At 32.8% G+C, this 19,686-nt stretch overlaps 1 protein-coding gene across 2 annotated transcripts in view; it reads left to right on the top strand.

Annotated features, from left to right (window-relative positions):
* The window catches only part of LOC149780446 (solute carrier family 53 member 1-like), an 86,313-nt gene that overhangs the window by 24,327 nt on the left and 42,300 nt on the right, over positions 1-19,686 (top strand). For both annotated transcript variants that reach the window (XM_089937382.1, XM_089937383.1), the window contains exons 3-4: positions 9,950-10,001; positions 14,044-14,145. In XM_089937382.1, coding sequence (XP_089793508.1) covers positions 9,950-10,001; positions 14,044-14,145 — 154 coding nt within the window. The remainder of the gene's footprint in view (positions 1-9,949; positions 10,002-14,043; positions 14,146-19,686) is intronic.

Here is a 19,686-nt window from a genome sequence, read left to right on the forward strand (position 1 = left end):
TTTTGTCAGAATTAGATAGAGAGAACTATAGATTTTTTATTTTGTCCTGTTAAAATGTTTTATTAATGAAAGAGGAAATGCATCAGATTGATAGAATTTATTTTAAATTAAAATATAACTGTAATTGCAATTAGTGTAAAAGTGTAGTTGGAATGTATTTATTAGTTAATTGTATTTTTTAATTTTGCATCAGTATAGTACATATACAACAACTGATGACAATTGACTTCATATCAGTGGCTGTTGTTTTTTATGTCTGTCCTGATAACAAAAATATCTGTCCTGATAACAACAATAACGTGGCTTGTAAGGGTGAAATCTAAGTGTAAGCAATCAAATTCTTCAACCATGGAAATTTAGTAGTAGCTTAAAAATAATCATTTTCTAAATCCATTCAGTGAAATGCATTTCATTTTGTTTTTCATTCTCTTGAAAGTATGTTTGTCATTTTATCTGCATTCATTCTGCATTTATTTCGTTTCCATTCACTTGGCAAATTCACGTTCATGCTGCGCTAAATTTCCATTCTGATTTTGTTTCAATGGTAAAATTACCCATTTCATAATATGTAAACAATAAATATTGATTTAAATAAGTTATTGCAGATTTAATATTTAATTTCCTGCAGAGAACAGTACATTGGCAGTGTGAGTCCCAACTTCCATGATCTTCACTTTCTAGTCGAGGACTGTTCATGTCTGACATTTGTCCAGTTTTTGATGGGTGGATACATTAGCTGGAAGCTCTGGGATATCTCTGATTGGTACATACAAGTATAAGATGATTGGTTCATACAAAGATGATTGGTACAAGTATGAGATGATTGGTACATACAAGTATAAGATGATTGGTACATACAAGTATAAGATGATTGGTTCATACAAAGATGATTGGTACAAGTATGAGATGATTGGTACATACAAGAATAAGATGATAATTCATACAAATATAAGATGATTGGTACATGCATGTATAAGATGATTGGGACATGTGTTATGACTCTATGGCCACAAACTTAAGTAACAGAAAAGAAGCAAAACCAACAAGTTTTGTAAACCTTAATAAACAATTTAATTATTAAAGTAATAAATATGAGAATAACTTACAGTATAATAAAATGAATCCAAAATTGTAAAGGACTATGTAAGTCCAAAATTAGCCCTTGTAAAGGACTATGTAAGTCCAAAATTAGCCCTTGTAAAGGACTATGTAAGTAATAAATGAATGAAAAATCTCTTATAATTTTCAATACCAGAAATGTGCTGTTCCTTCAAGAACTGTGACATCATCAAGATGGCGTTGTCCAGAATTCATTCGAATAATTTATAACTGTTCCAGAATAATATTAGAGTCCAAATAATGAGCAGTTTCTATCACAACTGAACAGTCTAAGCAAATGTTTTTCCTCTCGAAAAATATCTAAATACAACACAAAACATGTCTGCCTATTTACACCAGGAACTGACTCCAGAAATCGGAATGAAACTGAATGCTTAATTTTTTCCTTATATACACCGTATATTGTGACAGTAGCTCGTAATAGACTCCATGTGACAACATACACTATTGATTTACGACAAATTATGTATATTTACATGACCTTGCGCACCAATGGGAATCCACAGGATTCTTCTTGAAACTTCCATATCTCATCAGTCACAGAAAATACGCCATAGGCACCATTTTGAGTCTTATTAATATGACTATTATTACTGTCAACACATACCTAAACATCTATTTATAGATCCTACATAATTATTGATTTCAGCAGAGCCAAATTATGCATCTAATTTATAACAACAAATTATTCTATGCAGTTTATGATCATGAATAAAAATTATGAAAATTAAATAAAATCATGTACCAGAAGTTACAAAAAATATAGATATACATAACACTTGTATGAGATGATTGGTACTTATATTATAAAATGATTGATACATGTATAAGAAGATTGGTACATACATGTTTAAGATGATTGGTACATACATATTTAAGATGATTGGTACATACATGTTTTAGATGATTGGTACATGTATAAGAAGATTGGTACATACATGTTTAAGATGATTGGTACGTACATACATGTTTAAGATGATTGGTACATACATGTTTAAAATGATTGGTACATACATGTTTAAGAAGATTGATACATACATGTTTAAGATGATTGTTACATGTATCAGATGATAATTACATACATGTATAAGATGATTTGTACATACATGTATGAAAGATTGTTTCTAGTGGTTTCAACAACCATCATGTGTACACAAAAAACATCTGTGTATTATGTCACTGCTTTTTGTTTTGTTGATTAGTCTGGCTTAATAGTATGCCACCAAGTAAGGACTCCGAGTGAAAGTAGCTGGGAACTAGACTAACTGTTGATACACCACCAAGTAAGATTCCTTTTTTTTTTAAAAAAACTAGCTACATTTATTTTATGAGACAATCACTTTCATCAAAACTCAATTTTTGTATTGTTCAGTTAATACAATATTGATATCATGATTTCATTGAAAGTAGTAAAGGATATCTCTAAGTGCCAGTTCAGGAATTCTCTAAAAATCGCTTGCCCACAATGGTCCGTATCTGTGAAACCATGTTTGGTTGCCTTGCTATCTTTGATCACAATGATGAATGAGTTGGATAATTTATGTTACATACACAATAACATTTATAACAGGGTTTGATTGATTAACTGAAGTGAGTTCACCCACTAAATTTTTAAGTATGTAGGATTTGAATGCCTTTTAACTTTATATTATTATTCTACCTCCTTTATTTGATTCAAAAGACATAATTAACATGATAATACAAAGGAGGCCAGCTATTAATTCAGTGCAACAATACAACAAATACTTCCGCAAGTTAGTTATTAAAACATGGTCAGCTCAGAGAAACATTTGTGGACATAGCTGTTTGGATAGACTGACACATTTTATGTTTAAATACACATTGCATTTGTGATCGACATAGCTCTTTAGGTAGATTGACACGTTTTACATTTATATACACATTTTTTTTATGATGATTACACTTAAGAAGAACTAAAAGATAGAATTAAAACACAAATTTCACTTAATAAAAATTATTTAATTGGCATTTAAATATTAATGTACTGTATACACTAGGCATAAGTGACATTTCATTGATCAAAGTTTCCTTGAATATCTTTTATTACGGCATATTAATATGTCGTTTGGAAGAAAATGTAACCAGTTACATGACTTTTTATTAAAAGTTGATAATTTCAAAATGATGATTAAAATTTCTAGGTCATGTCTACCGTTTTCGACCATAAAATGAGCTATATATCAATGTTTCAGTTACCAATTTTGATTGCGATTTTCAAGTTACAGAAATAGGGATCAATTTTGGGGGTATTTTCTGGTTTTAAAAAATGGGATCCATGCCTGATCCCACATTATAAGCAAGTTCACGAGTTTTCGGGGCTGAAGTTATCGAGGGAGTGGTGTAATTGATACATACATGTACAAGATAATTGGTATATATAAAATGATAGGTAGATACATATATAAGATAATTGGTTATTACATGTGTAAGATGAATGGTGCATGCATCTATAAGATGATTGGTAGATATATATATATAAGCAGGGATGGTCCTGACTTTTAAAAAGCTGTCGCCAAAAAAATCGCCAACCTCAATATTTTGTCGCCAATTTTCAAAAAGTGTCGCCAAAACAAGTATTGTACATTTTTCCAAGTGTTAATTTAGTCTATTAATGTAACAGGCAATGAAAATTACAAAAGATGGGTTAGTTAATACTTTAATTGCAACAAGCATTAACAAAATGTTACAAAGTGTTACATGAAGATCTGTCGCGATTTTAGGGCTGCCCACTTGTTGAGTGCAGTTTCAAAGTCTAATTTTTCACATCTGTACATGCTGATTCTCATTAAATTCTTGAGAGATGAGATGCAGAGCTTATTTCTGATGTCAGTTTTTATGAGGTTCATCTTACTGAATCCACGTTCACAGTCTACAGTGCTGACAGGTGACACCAGTAGTCTCTCAGCAGCCCCACCCCACCCCCACCCCTTTATGGCTAGCTTCACAAAGCTTGTAGTGAATTGCTTCCTAAATCCCAAGAATGATCACTGAATGCTGTATAAATTTTCTCGACAAGCAAAATAGGATCTCGATTCCCACAAATGAAACTTACACGGGTCAACACCTGGCAATATTGGACCGTATATATAAGCATAAATTCACACCCAATTTAGGGATTCTTTCACTCCTGTATTTTGAGAAATAAATAATTATTATTAATTATGCAAAACTGTTTTTTTTTTGTGCTATTTCTTGTTACGGAGTTTAAGTCTCTGCAGCCGTAACACGGAATTGATGGCAAAAGGAAAAGGTCAATGAGTAAAATGCTGCACTGGCGACAGATATAATTGTGATTGAGATTTTTTCCATTTGCTTTGTATTTATACACAGTGGGTACTTCAAACGTTATCAGTTTTCTATAAAGGTTCAGCGAAACTGTTGTATTGGTATATGTAATAAAAAAAAAAAAAAAAAAAACACAGAAGGATTAGCCATACAATTGTATCTGTTCTATTCACATCTTCAGAAGTCGGTCAGTTGTAGGTATAGTGCGGTAGCATGATTGACTATCGCAGCATACAGTACTCAGCCCAGATGTCAGCATAAGCAGATTATGATGTAACAATGCACTGTAAAGATGGGGTCGTCAATATGAACAAAGGATCATTTGTGTAACAGATTGATTCCAATGCATTGCTTAGTCAAGTTTGTGGCTTCCTTTCATTCTCCCTTTTAATTTATCCAGTCCAAATCCATGATTGTATGTACAAATTAAATAACCAAAAAGTATGTCGCCAAAAAGATCGCCAGATGGGATATTTTTGTCGCCAATAAAGGAAAAAAATCGCAATTTGCGACATTGGCGAAGCTCAGGATGATCCCTGTATAAGATAATTGGTACATACATGTACAAGATAATTAGTATATGTATAAAATGATTGCTACATACATGTATAAAATTATAGGTACATACATATGTAAGATGATTGGTAGATACATGTAGATGATAACAGAGACATGCATGTATAAGACATCATCATTTGAATGACATGAATAGTAGTATCAATACATGTCCAATCTTATTGTATCCCTAACGGTGAATTCCTAATATTTTCATTGAAACAAGATGCTTAATTTTTAATTGTCCAGGCATGGAATATAATTTATCTGAATTCAGTGGAGAAAAAGCAATAATAAAATAATGAGATACATCACAATTATGTTTCTGTATGCATATATATGTCCTTTAAGGTGGGGGGGGGGTCTATATTAATTTAAAACTTCAAGAATTATTTTTCCTAAAATAAATTGACATCTGAATACTTAATTGCCAGCAAATAAACTTTCACTGACAACACAGTGTGTGCATTACAAACACAAAATATCTTATACCAATTTATTTATTCACAAACATCATGGATAGAATTTATCGATATTCCACCATCTCTAGAAAGGTGAAGGTAATCCATATGTCGATCCATCCAGCAAGTGATTTCATTAGCACGACTACTTCCACGGTTTTTGATGAATTGCCATGAAACTTTTATGTGTGTGTATGTTATGGTCATCATTTGAGGATGGGCATATTGATGAATTACTTGACCTGTGCAATTTTTGTTAAACATATTGTGGCCATTGATGTCCAGCATTTGAAGGCAGTGTAAAACTATCTTGTAAATGCAACTTGTCCTGCAGTATGAAACTTGGTACATGTTATGGTCATCATCCAGATATGCAGATATTGACAAATCATTTTTAGTGGATTAATGTTAAGTTTTCGATATATTATACTTACCATGAGAAAATATAGATGTTGACCTATTTTAAACAAAGTTATACGTGTCTTTTGACTGTATGCTTATTTTCATTATGGGATAGGGTGGGGATACAAAAGGAAGGTATATTTACGTATGGATGTTGCTCATCAATGTTATAGTCTTTTAGAATAAGGTGAGTGTTAAAAGTCGTTTAGATTAATTGTTGTTAAAGTCTATTAGAATAAGGTGAGTGTTAAAAGTTTTAGTAAGATTAAGCTCATTGATGATGTCTTTTAGATTAGAATTTAAATTAAAGTTATTTAGATTAAGGCCAGTGTTAGCTATTTTTTAATTTCTTGCTAAAGGCAGCCTCAGTAAAAAGGTCATATTTTGCTTAACACATTAACCCCTAGCGACGACTTTACGGGGCAGGAGGTAGTAGCCTACTGCCGAGCTCTGTAGCATCATGATCATGCATGATACAATAAAGTGGGTGGTATTATAGAAAGGTAGACAGATGTAGCTCTACAATGGTGCCAAATAATATGGAATATCTAGTTGCACTACAAAATACTGATTTAAAAAACCTCATTTTTTGGACCCGACTTTCTTCTACCGTAAATTCGCCCATGGTTGGAATCCGATTTTGTGTCCGGATTTTAGACTTTTTGGTCTCAGGTCCAAGGCAAACTGGTATGAACAGCAGACAGGCAGATGAGCCTTTGCAAAAAGTAGGATAAGATGGGCATTTGAAATAAAGTGTGGTCTTGATACAAAAATAATGGCTCTGTTTAGCAACAAAAAAAAGAAAAGAACTCCAACTTGTACCCTTCTGCTTATGCGCGAGTCAAATAGCCAATGAAAAACGATGTTTCTAACACAACTAGGCAGTATGTTATTGAAAGATCACCAGGGATTTGGTGTTTTCGGATCTGTTCAGAAATAGCTTTCAAAATCTTTTTCCTACACTGTTTTCAGGCAAAAATGATAAAAACCTCCAGGGGTTAACGTGTTAACAGTAGCTCCTGATAGTTGCAACAACCTTTCACTGTGGGATTAACTTTGATTGTTATCATTTATTTAATTTAAGTGAATTAATTGATTTATTAATTCCACCAGTAACTTATTTAGAAAATGGGATCACTTGGAGTTTGTATGCCTGTTGATTGAATAAGCACTGTTTGGCTATTGTTTATCCTGGATTAAACAACAATTCAACTCACTCATTGAAGGCAAAGACAAAGCTGACAAATGGCATATTTTAAAAGAACATTCACAAAATAGAAACTTTCAACAGCTTGATTCATTTTTGAAACAAGAAAATGTTCTTAGAGTTATTTTCTTCAAGAATGCAGTACATCTTGTTAAATTAACCAAAGAAATTTACTTTGCCAGAAAATTTTGTGATCTTTCAAAAAATTGCTGGGGCAGATTTGGTGAAAAGGTAAAGTCTCACCATAGCCATCTGAATTCTTGTTTTAACAAAGTATATTATAGCAATGTTTCCTTTGTTTACAAGAATCTATGGAAATTAAATTCCATTATTAGATACTTTAAAACAATTCCCAAGTTGCATAACTACATACATTTAGTATATTGAATGTGCCACATATATTTAGTATATTGAATGTGTCACATATATTTAGTATATTGAATGTGTCACATATATTTAGTATATTGAATGTGTCACATATATTTAGTATATTGAATGTGTCACATATATTTAGTATATTGAATGTGCCACATATATTTAGTATATTAAATGTGCCACATAATATTTAGTATATTGAATGTGCCACACATATTTAGTATATTGAATGTGCCACATATATTTAGTATATTGAATGTGCCACATATATTTAGTATATTGAATGTGCCACATATATTTAGTATATTGAATGTGTCACATATATTTAGTATATTGAATGTGCCACATGATATTTAGTATATTGAATGTGCCACACATATTTAGTATATTGAATGTGCCACATATATTTAGTATATTGAATGTGCCACACATATTTAGTATATTGAATGTGCCACATATATTTAGTATATTGAATGTGCCACATATATTTAGTATATTGAATGTGCCACATATATTTAGTATATTGAATGTGTCACATATATTTAGTATATTGAATGTGCCACATAATATTTAGTATATTGAATGTGCCACATATAGTTGCTTATAAGCCAGGTCCAACTGCAAACAACATTAGACTCTAATTTGCTGTTGCATAATGCCCAGGCAGATCAGGGTCTATGTTGTTTGTTCTACTGATTATTCAGAAATAAAATGCATAGTTCCAGATATACTGATGCATTATGTGACAGCAGATCTGGGTATGTGGATATAACTTACAAGTGAGCATATACTGTAGGTATTTTCAGATTTTTGCTGAATATTTGCACATGCTTTTATCTGTCTATTTTGTTTATGAAAAGCATAGCATACAGAGACACTGATGGCAGGCAAACATAATTGTAGAAATTTTCAATGCAGTGTCAGTGACATCTATATTAGGATAGCCTCAATTGCTGATAGTTGAGAAAATACACATTTTTGTCAAATTTTAAGTTGATTTTATACTGAACTCTTGATATCCACCACACAGAAGCTTAAGAACATGTTTAGATGATAATAATATTTGATGATTACTAGTTTTTGCGACCATGAACTTTAAAGGCATTGCATTGATTTCATGTACATGTATATTATTTAACATCATAACGAAGTGAATATGAATGAGATGATCATTCATGCATTGAAATTTAAGATGGGGATTTAAATTGTGTGAAGCTAAAAGTTAATTTTTAAGATAGAACTTTGTTTTTGCTTCCTGTGTCAAGATTGTTGTACAAAATAATGGTTGTATGTTTCTTAATGATTTAAGTATATATGATATGATATTAACCTTATACTGAAAAATATTAATGTGTAAGCTCATTGCTTTGGTGTGCTGTCTCACAAGGGTACTGGCCTATGCCAAAACAGTCAAATTCAGTAACCCATACTTATTACATTTATACTGATATACTAACTTATAAGTCTAGTCCAACTGCAAAGACAGACTTACCATCGCATAATGAGCTAGCAGATCTGGGTTTATGCATTTTGTTAGGAGTAAGCAGCAAAACAAACAAGATATACCCTGACCTGATGGTGTATTATGAAATGACATAGCAAGGTCTGTGTTGAACTCAATTCGTGAGTGTATGCAGTACGTAACTCATGATTTAGATTTGTGTAATATATCCATGTCAATCAGTCGTCTATAAAGAGTTGATATTAACTTTTCCTTTGCTTATTTCTTATATATTTTTTTTCTTACAAGATACTCAAAGGGATGAAGAATGTTGTCTCTTTATTCACATGGTTGCGTCTTCTTGCTACAGTAACTTTAGCATGAATCATTCCCAATAAATGTATGCAAAAAAGCATGTATAATTTGTGAGAAATGAAACAGGTCATTTTACAACCATATAAAAGAGGAATAAAATTTTGATTGATGTTAAATAAAATGGACTGGTGGGGGACAAAATGCCTTATTATGGCATAAATTGGCCTTGGGGTAACACCACCATATAAATGAAAGTGGTGCCAGTGACATAAAAACTGCCAGCATCATATATTTTTCAGTATGAGATCAACAACCTATTTACAGTATAATTTAAATCATTAATTAAATTCAATAAGTTATAGATTGTTACCCAGGCACTGTCAAATAAAAAAACTACAAGTTCAGATGAGCCTTTGGTGCATTTAGTATATGAGTTCAGAAATATTCTTTGGCATAAATCATATTTCATGTTAATTCTAAGTATGAACCTATTTCTTTTCATCACAAAGTTACCAAAACACCCAAGCAACGAATTTAATGTAAAGCATTGCTTGGATTAACAACACACACCTGGGAAGTACATGTATGTACATTGCAGAGACCTATATTTAGCTCTCAGCTGATAACTTGTAAGGCACAGTTAGAATAACTAGGTTAATCTTTGAGTAAACAAATTATTTTAGTTATTTTATGCACATTTAAAGGTATTTAAAAAATGTTGCAGCTTTAATGTTTTCTACCACTTTTTCACTTTCTTGAATTATTCAGATCATGAAGGAGATGTTATATGAAGCCCAGGAGCAGTCGCCATCGTCAGAAGGTCAGTTTTTGTTTGTCTCACTTGCAAAGTATTGGTGAGAGGTAGGTTTTAATTTTTTGGTGGCAGTGTTCAGTTTATGATGATGACTTGGAGTCCAATCAGTTGAATGTTCCTATGTATCATGAACACTGTTGTTAATGTAGTATTCAGCAGTATCAAGTTTGATCACAGTGACCTATTTTGGGGGCATTTAAGGGATTTCGTCCTTGACCATAATTTCTTGGACAGGAAAAAATTCATTTATTCCATCATGTCCCACGATATATGGTAAATCTGGCATATTGAAAGTTATAAAGACATGATGTTTTCACCAGATGACTTATTATTGTGTCTGATGAATGAAAAAGATGCTGATCTGATTTCCAATAGGGCAGCCATCTTGAAAATCTTGTCATTGCTGCCCCTTCTGAATGGAAAATGATATCAGCATGGGGTTCTCACTGAAATAATTCTTAAAGTATTGGTCCTAAATAAAAAGTGTGCCAGTCTGATGACCAAGATGGCTGCCAGAGCAGCAATCTAGATTATCTTATCAATACTGCTCCTAGATTGAAAATCATATCACCATAGGGTTTTCACTATAATTATAGGTTACTGCATTTATATGGGAAAATATGAACAAGTTTTTCAGATGTAAATACTGCATGACCTTGGGAGTACAGTATATCCATCCGACAAAACAAGTTCATATTTTCCCATACAAATGCAGTAACCTTTTTATTATATGCTCATTTTCTTATTTTACCTAATGCTTAATTATATTAACAAAATACAGTCAAGAAAGTAACTGAATGTATGCCGTATTCCAAACTAAATACACAAGTGCAGATTCATCATTACATAACAACAACATTATTACTGTGCCATAACTTCGCCCAGATAAATTTGAGCTTATTCATGTGCTCAACATAACGTTCGAAAGAAAATGTCGTGTCTAGTTAAAATTGAAATTTGGAGTCATTTTGTGAATGAATGCGCATTGCAACAACTTTTCCATTTGATCTGGATATTTGGTATATGTTTCAGTTCTATGAAATTTATTGATTATGGACTGGATTTATATGTCACAATTCCATATGAAATACATTGGATTGAAGAAGCGAGGGAGAAGTGTGTTGACATACGCAGATGTGTTTCTGTTTCTGTCATTAAATGTTTGAAATCATAATGTGGGGAAAACATGAAGTTTTCCAATTGCAATTATCAAAAATGCGTTATGGAATTTAATGCTTATTTCATTTTGCTTGCAGTAAGGAGGATGTAATTGCACTTATGATCAAAATTACTGTACAATTTCGAAATGTGTAATCAGGATTGAGAACCTATGACATGGCTCATGTAATTCAAATTTGCAGAAAGTACATTTTGAGGAAATTCAGGATGTAAAACTGTAAGTGTAATTGTTTGCCATTCCTATTACCAGCTAAAGAAGACAGTTTATATACCTTGTCACTTGTATGTTATTTGTAAGTACCCTTTCTTGCGTCTGCTGTATAGCTAGCCTAAATCTGAAACATTGTATAAAAAAAGTTAACACGGAATGTGCCAAAGTAGCTAGTATGTGGCAGTCCATGAAGCATCTGTTTTACTTCATTCTGAAACAAATTTAATCAACCAAAATGTAAAGCGTCTACGATGCAAGTGTACATGATTTGTTTACAAATCAAAAGTGCTGGCGTCTGCATCCATTGTTTGTTTACAATAGAAAGTAGTTCCTTTATGCACATGAATGCAATATGAAAGTGTACAATATCGTAAAATACTGAACAATTCTGAGATGTAAAGTTAACGGAGAAAAAAATGAGCATATACTAAGATTTCTTATGATGTGTAGGTACTAAATGAAAATGGTGCCAACCTGACCTCAGATGTGGCCATGTTGGCATCCATCTTGTAAACCTTATTGCTACTCCTTAATGGGAGGTGACTTTGACATGGGATTTTCATCAGATTATTTCTCATTGTGTTTAGTTGGTCCTAAATGAAAATTATGCTGTTCTAACATCAGTGATCAGTGACACTCTATCAAAAATTTGTTACAACAGAATGATAATGCAGTTGACACTATCAACAGTTTGTTACAACAGAATGATAATGCAGTTGACACTATCAACAGTTTGTTACAATAGAATGATAATGCAGTTGACACTATCAACAGTTTGTTACAATAGAATGATAATGCAGTTGACACTATCAATAATTTGTTACAATAGAATGATAATGCAGTTGACACTATCAACAGTTTGTTTACAATAGAATGATACTGTAGATGACACTATCAACAGTTTGTTTACAATAGAATGATACTGTAGATGACACTATCAACAGTTTTCATTAGAATGATAATGCAGTTGACACTCTATCAGTAATTTGTTACAATAGAATGATACTGTAGATGACACTATCAACAGTTTGTTTACAATAGAATGATACTGTAGATGACACTATCAACAGTTTTCATTAGAATGATAATGCAGTTGACACTCTATCAGTAATTTGTTACAATAGAATGATAATGTAGATGACACTATCAACAGTTTGTTTACAATAGAATGATACTGTAGATGACACTATCAACAGTTTTCATTAGAATGATAATGTAGATGACACTATCAATAATTTGTTACAATAGAATGATAATGTAGATGACACTATCAACAGTTTGTTTACAATAGAATGATAATGCAGTTGACACTATCAATAATTTGTTACAATAGAATGATAATGCAGTTGACACTATCAACAGTTTGTTACAATAGAATGATAATGCAGTTGACACTATCAACAGTTTGTTACAATAGAATGATAATGCAGTTGACGCTCTATCAATAATTTGTTACAATAGAATGATAATGCAGTTGACACTATCAACAGTTTGTTACAATAGTATGATAATGCAGTTGACACTACCAATAATTTGTTACAATAGAATGCTAATGCAGTTGACACTCTATCAATAATTTGTTACAATAGAATGATAATGCAGTTGACACTATCAATAATCTGTTACAATAAAATGATACTGTAGATGACACTATCAACAGTTTTCATTAGAATGCTAATGCAGTTGACACTCTATCAACAGTTTGTTACATTGGAATGACTGATTATGTAGATGACACTATTGACTGTATGTTACAATAGAATGACTGATAATGCAGATGAGGCTCTGTGTAAAGTTTGTCACATTGGAATGACTGATAATGTAGATGACACTATTGACTGTATGTTACAATAGAATGACTGATAATGTAGATGACACTATTGACTATGTTACAGTAGAATGACTGATAATGTAGATGACACTATTGACTGTATGTTGCATTAGAATGACTGATAATGTAGATGACACTATTGACTATGTTACATTAGAATGACTGATAATGTAGATGACACTATTGGCTGTATGTTGCATTAGAATGACTGATAATGTAGATGACACTATTGACTATGTTACAGTAGAATGACTGATAATGTAGATGACACTATTGACTATGTTACATTAGAATGACTGATAATGTAGATGACACGACTATGCTGCATTAGAATGACTGATAATGTAGATGACACTATTGACTATGTTACAGTAGAATGACTGATAATGTAGATGACACTATTGACTATGTTGCATTAGAATGACTGAAAATGTAGATGACACTATTGACTATGTTGCATTAGAATGACTGATAATGTAGAAGACACTCTATGTGAAAATGTCATTCAGAGGAAGTAAATGAACATTATTGAATGATCAGTTTATGGAATGTGCATTAGCCTGACTTGTCTAGTTTTAAAAAACATTGTCCTGGAAAATGTTACTTGCCTTACTGTTTTTTTTACTTGTTCCAGACATTGGACTATTGTATTTTCTGAGCCTTGTTTTGATTTGTGGTGGTTATGATACCAATATTCATGATGATTGCTACATTTATATGATTCACAATATGCATGTATTTTCCATTATCGATGATGAAGCTGTCATAATATTTTATATTAGTCAGTGTACGTTGGCATTTTGTTTTTACTAAATTCTTCATTTCAGTTACTGATCAGAGCATAATTCAGAGATATTTTGCCAGATTTGATGAGAAGTTCTTTCAGTTTTGTGATAAGGAGTTGGCCAAAATCAACACATTTTTCTATGGTAAGTATTTGACTTACCTCCGCCTAATGTAGAAAATTGCTTGATATGCAATCTTGTACCTATTACAACTCATGGCACTCACTACTCATTCGCTCATTTTATTTATCATCCTCATCCATACTCATCTATTTTGCTCACTCATTTCTTAAACACTACCCATCATCTATCTGCATATAATCCACTTACCACAAGTCATTTACCTGTTTGATCACCTATACATTATTCCTTCACTTTCAATGTCAGCATAATGACTGTATTCAGTATCACTTCCAACTAAGTTTATTTCTTATTATGCATACTACTGTCCTCTTGACAAATCTGGATACTTAGTGGATGTGCCTACTACTGCTGTCCTCACAAGAATAATTGTCAAATTAGGATATTAAGTGGATGTACTTACTGCTGTCCAATCAAAGAAATATTGTCAAATCAGGAAATTTAGTGGTTGCATTTATTGTTTAATGAAGGTTATAGTTATATTTTGCATGTGCTTATTAGTAGTGAAGCTGGGGTTTTGGCGAGGTATACCAGTATAGTAGAGCTTGTGCAATATTTTTATTCTCCATTGTTTGCATTTGTAAGTGGAGAAGATAAAAAAGATTGCCATATCTCTGTGTATCCAGACCGAGTTGCATCCGCTGACCACTGTTTAGTGGATCTGGTCTCAATAAAATGGGAATGGCTTACTGGTTTTGACCCCTGCAAGAATGTTGTAAAAAAATTTGACACATAGGAGAGAGAGACTGGCACTGATTTATCAGCATTGATATCTCTTTTGGAAGCAATTTGCTTAATTTTTGATACTGGAAGTATGTGATCATTCAGTTAATTATAAACATTTGTTATTTCTATGAAGATATTGTATAGAACCTAATGCCATTTCAAATTTGAGATAATATTACCATAATGACACTTCCTGACAAACTTTATTAACACTATGTTTTGTACAATGAATCTAATTGTCTTTTCTCAATAATACATTATCAGAATCTACAGATGAAATCATCTCTTTGATTTCTGTTTCAGTTTGTGCAATATACTTTTTTTAATGATCAGATAAAAATAAGTGGTATAGTACTCCCTGCCGAGAACAGAACAAATTTTTAAAAAAAGCTTAACAAAAATGCATTTGTGCCTGACTTAAGTTAAAGAAAATTTTACAAGTTCCAGTATTTACCCCATGCATGAGTTCTCAACATACAATTTCTTGTGACACCCAATGGCACGATTATAGAGGAGTTGTTGTTGTAGGTTTTAACGCCATTTTTCAGCACAAGGAAGGCTATATATGACGGCCATGTATAACTGGTGGAGGAAGAACCCTGGAGAACCCCGAAAAGAATCAACCGACCCACAGGAAGATAATGGCAAGTTTTCTCACGTACCCACCTTGGCCAAGCCCAGACTCAAACCCACACAGACAGACATGAGATGGTAGTGATCCGTAATGGTGAGCGCTTTAGACCACTTGGCCACTGGGGGCCCCTTATAAAAGAGTAATTCAAGCTTAAGAAAGTATAGTTCTGGCAGTTGCTGCATGAACATGTAAAAACAAAAATGATCACTAACAGCTGTCGAACCATGGTCTGTTCCTTAAGACAGTACTGATACTGAATTTATATATGTTGTGGGGGAAAAAGATGCATTCATGCACATAATAACAGATCTGTCTACAGGGGCACTACGTACATGTATGTTAGTCTCACATATTTATCACAGATATTATGGTCTCTTACAACTGATTTATGCATGATTATCATATTTCAAGGTCAAAATGCAGCAGGTTTAAGAAGGAAAAATATCCACAATTGTTGTAAATACAATTTATTTGTTGTTCATGGCTCTTGTCAGAATACTGCAATCATTTCATGATGTAATTTTGTGTAGCAGGAAAGATATTATTTTTTTAAATATACTTAACGAAGAATTAGCTGAACAATATACACTTCTTGAGAAAATTACATCCTGTCGCATGGATAAATACAGGTGTCACATACAGTCCTTGTCACAGGAATGAGATGCTTTTATAACTTTACTATTCATATATTAGAAATATGATTCAATATCCTGTATAGTTCATGATATTCACAGTTTGAGAGCATGGTTGGAAGAAAGCTTGCAACATTGTCTTTTTTCTTTCTTAATCTTTCTTTAACTAATGTGGCTTGTGTTAATTCTTGTGCCATAGCCAAATAATGCTTTCTCTGGCAGCTGCCAAGTCTTTTAATCTCTGTATGAGAATCATGTCATTGAGTGAATCTGACTTTTAGATTACTGCTTTGTCTGTCTCCACCCAAAAGCATTTAAATCAAGGACACCTGCCTGGTTAATTAAGCCCTGATATTAATTAAAAATAGCAAGCAAAACAATGTTCTGTTGATCATGTATAAATACGACTAGCTTCAGTCACAATTCGGCAGATAAATAGTCTATTTAAAATGACATACCAACAGGCATTTAGCTATTAATAATTCACTTTAAAAGCAAGCTGTTTTTCTTTGGTGTGAAGATTTGATTAACCTTTTGTCAGCTGGAGTGCATCTCATGTATCGTTTTAACCTTTTGTACCCTTGGGACATTTTCTGGATTCTGATTTTAATAAATTAATCTGTTCCAGCATGTGTCAGGACTTTGAATTTTTGGTTTTTAAGCATAAAATTGAAATTTGGATCGAAATTTGTTTCAGTATTCATAGTTGAGAGGTTTTGATTAACTGAGAAGAAAATGATGAAAATTAAAGAAGGGAAAATTTGGAACTAATACATTTTGGTCTGGAGGGGATTCCAGTATTCTGAGGTTAAGGTTTCGAGTTTCACTGTATTACTGTTTTCCATTCATAGTTCGTGTGCTTCACTTTGTACACACAAAGTTTTTAGTTTTTACAATTAAGCAGACATCTTCATAATTTGGAGAGATTTAAAGTTCAGGCCAAGCTAAGAGCAGATTATTAATAATTTGCCAGTATCTTTTAAGAACTTCAAAATAAAACTGCAGCATTTTGTTGGTGTGCTCAAGATTTCTTTCAAGCAAATGAGGTAACACTTTTGTTTTGGACAGGTCCAATGGGCAGCTCACTTGTAATATGAGAGGTACTTGATCTAGATTTAAAAGTACCCTGATCTGCAGGCTATTGCCATTTCTTTTTAGCATTTCAGGTACAGGAACTAAAATAAAGTGTTAAAAATCTTTGTACCAGAGTAAATTGACCAATTACTTATAAATGCAGATGTGGACTTAACAATTGTTTCTTGAAACTGAAATTATCTCATAATGTAGTTGTTTGGTTTCTATATGAGTGGCATAAGGTGGAGCATATAAAGCTATTATGTCTGACCATTAAAAAAAAATCTTGAAAATAACTTGAGTTGTCCACCATCTGTCATGATCAAACTTTTGAGATGACTTGACTTTGGGGTTGGGAAGAACCTTATAAATTTTGTGGTCAAATGTTAAGGTCACCATACATGCCAACCATTACGCTTTTGGCGTAATCATTATGCTTTTTTTGACTAAATTACGCCTTATGCGTAAACGTATATGGATTACGCTTTTTCGATGTATCCACCTTCCAAAAAGAATCAATTGTTTGTTTTCTCGCTCTTATTAACATCCCATTAATCCCACAGACCGTATTTTAGAAAAGACGGCTTCTACATAACTACAATATAAGAGTACACTTGTCCGTGCACTTTTCTAACATATTATGTTCTGTTTATAGCAACTATCCTTATACCCAGAAACATGCTGGTTCTACTTTCAATCTTTCGACTGCATATTCTATTTAAAGCAGCTGTATAGCTTAGTGAGGAGAGAACAGACTGGTTTTCTAATTTTTAATCTTTACTTGCAGATTCTTTTTTCTAATTATATTTAGTACAGAACCAGTCTATAGGTATTTGGTGCTAAAAAGTATAATTTATGTTAGTCAATGCGTGTATGAGAGCAAAAATATCTCCTTTCAAATAATTTCACAGATGGATTAGAAAAAGGCCAAAACTAAATGAAACATAAAATAACAGAATCCTCCAAAGATGAGGGCAGCATCATGTGATGTCTATTGCAGGCCGTGTGGAAATAATTTTACTATTTGGCGCTAAAAGTCTTCAGATGTATTCTAGTCGATGTTTGTGTTAGAGCACATATATTTTTTCAAAGAATTTCACAGGTGGATCAGAAAAAGACACAAAAAAACAACAAATCCTTCAAAGATGAATACATGAATGGCATAATACAGTGTTCCATTCTCGTGCACAGGGGCTCATATTGTTGCTTAAAATTGACCTGTCGTACGTGTACTATATAGTACATGTATAATAATGATAATAATATTAATGAGGACTTTGTATAGTGCCTAATCTTTAGAAGCTCTAAGCGCTTTACAACATTATACAATACCAATAAGATAATAAACATATAACAATATTTTTAAAAAAACAAACACCATGAAATTAGAAAAACATTAAAAAAATAAAAAACATGCTGAGAATATTTCAGGTAGGAAACATTATTAGGTCTTTAAGTTTGTTCTTGCAGTCGAAATAAGTGAGTTTTGAGAGCCCTCTTGAATATCACATTCAAGAGGGCTCTCAAAACTCACTTATGAATTGCCCACTGAACTTAGACACAAAGACACAGTGATCACCACTGTGTCTTTGTGTCTAAGTTCAGTGGGCAATTCATTCCACGTTGCTGGGCCCTGGTGTGCAAAAAAACACTGTCCATATGACTTTGTTTTCATAGTGGGAATAATGAGTATACGATTGTCAGAAGAGGAGCGTAAGTTTCTTGCTGGTGTGTACACATGGGTGAGATCGGATAGGTGTGTTGGACTAGAGTCAGACAGTGAAACATAGCACAGAGAACAAATTTTATGTTTGATTCTGGATCGAATGGATAGTCAGTGTAGGGTACAGAGCAGTGAGGAGGTGTGCTCTGATCGTGGTACTCTAAGTATGATCCAAGCAGCTGTGTTTTGAAGTTTCTGGAGTAGATATTGAGATGAACCAGACAGAATTGAGTTACAATAGTCCAGTCTTGAAAGTACTAATGAACATACAATTGTTTTAGTGGCATCAACTGAAAGATATTTGCAAATTGAGTTGATGCGTCTAAGCTCAAGATATGCAGCCTTGCATATGTTCATGACATGTTGGTGCAATGTGAGAGTACTGTCCAGAGTAACACCTAGGTTTCATACTGATTGTGTGAATTTAATGTTGGTGTTGCTGATATTTATTGTTTGAGGTAAAGGATGTGAATGAGAAAGTCTTTGTGTTGTGATCAGAATGGCCTCAGTTTTATCATCATTCATCTGCAGCTTGTTACATGTCATCCATGATTTCACATCAGAAATGCACCTCTCTACACCTTGGATGGTAGCATCAACTTCAGTTGGGTGGCTAGATTTGTATATTTGGGTGTCATCAGAGTACAATTGGTGAGACACTGGATGAAGATCTATGACACTTGAGAGCGACTGAGTGTACAGAATAAAGAGAACAGGTCCAAGAACAGACCCCTGTGGAACACCACAACATAGAT

The sequence above is a fragment of the Sinohyriopsis cumingii genome, chromosome 16 (assembly GCF_028554795.1).
Source record: "Sinohyriopsis cumingii isolate HCF-2022 chromosome 16, ASM2855479v2, whole genome shotgun sequence".
Classification (NCBI taxonomy): Eukaryota; Metazoa; Mollusca; class Bivalvia; order Unionida; family Unionidae; genus Sinohyriopsis; species Sinohyriopsis cumingii.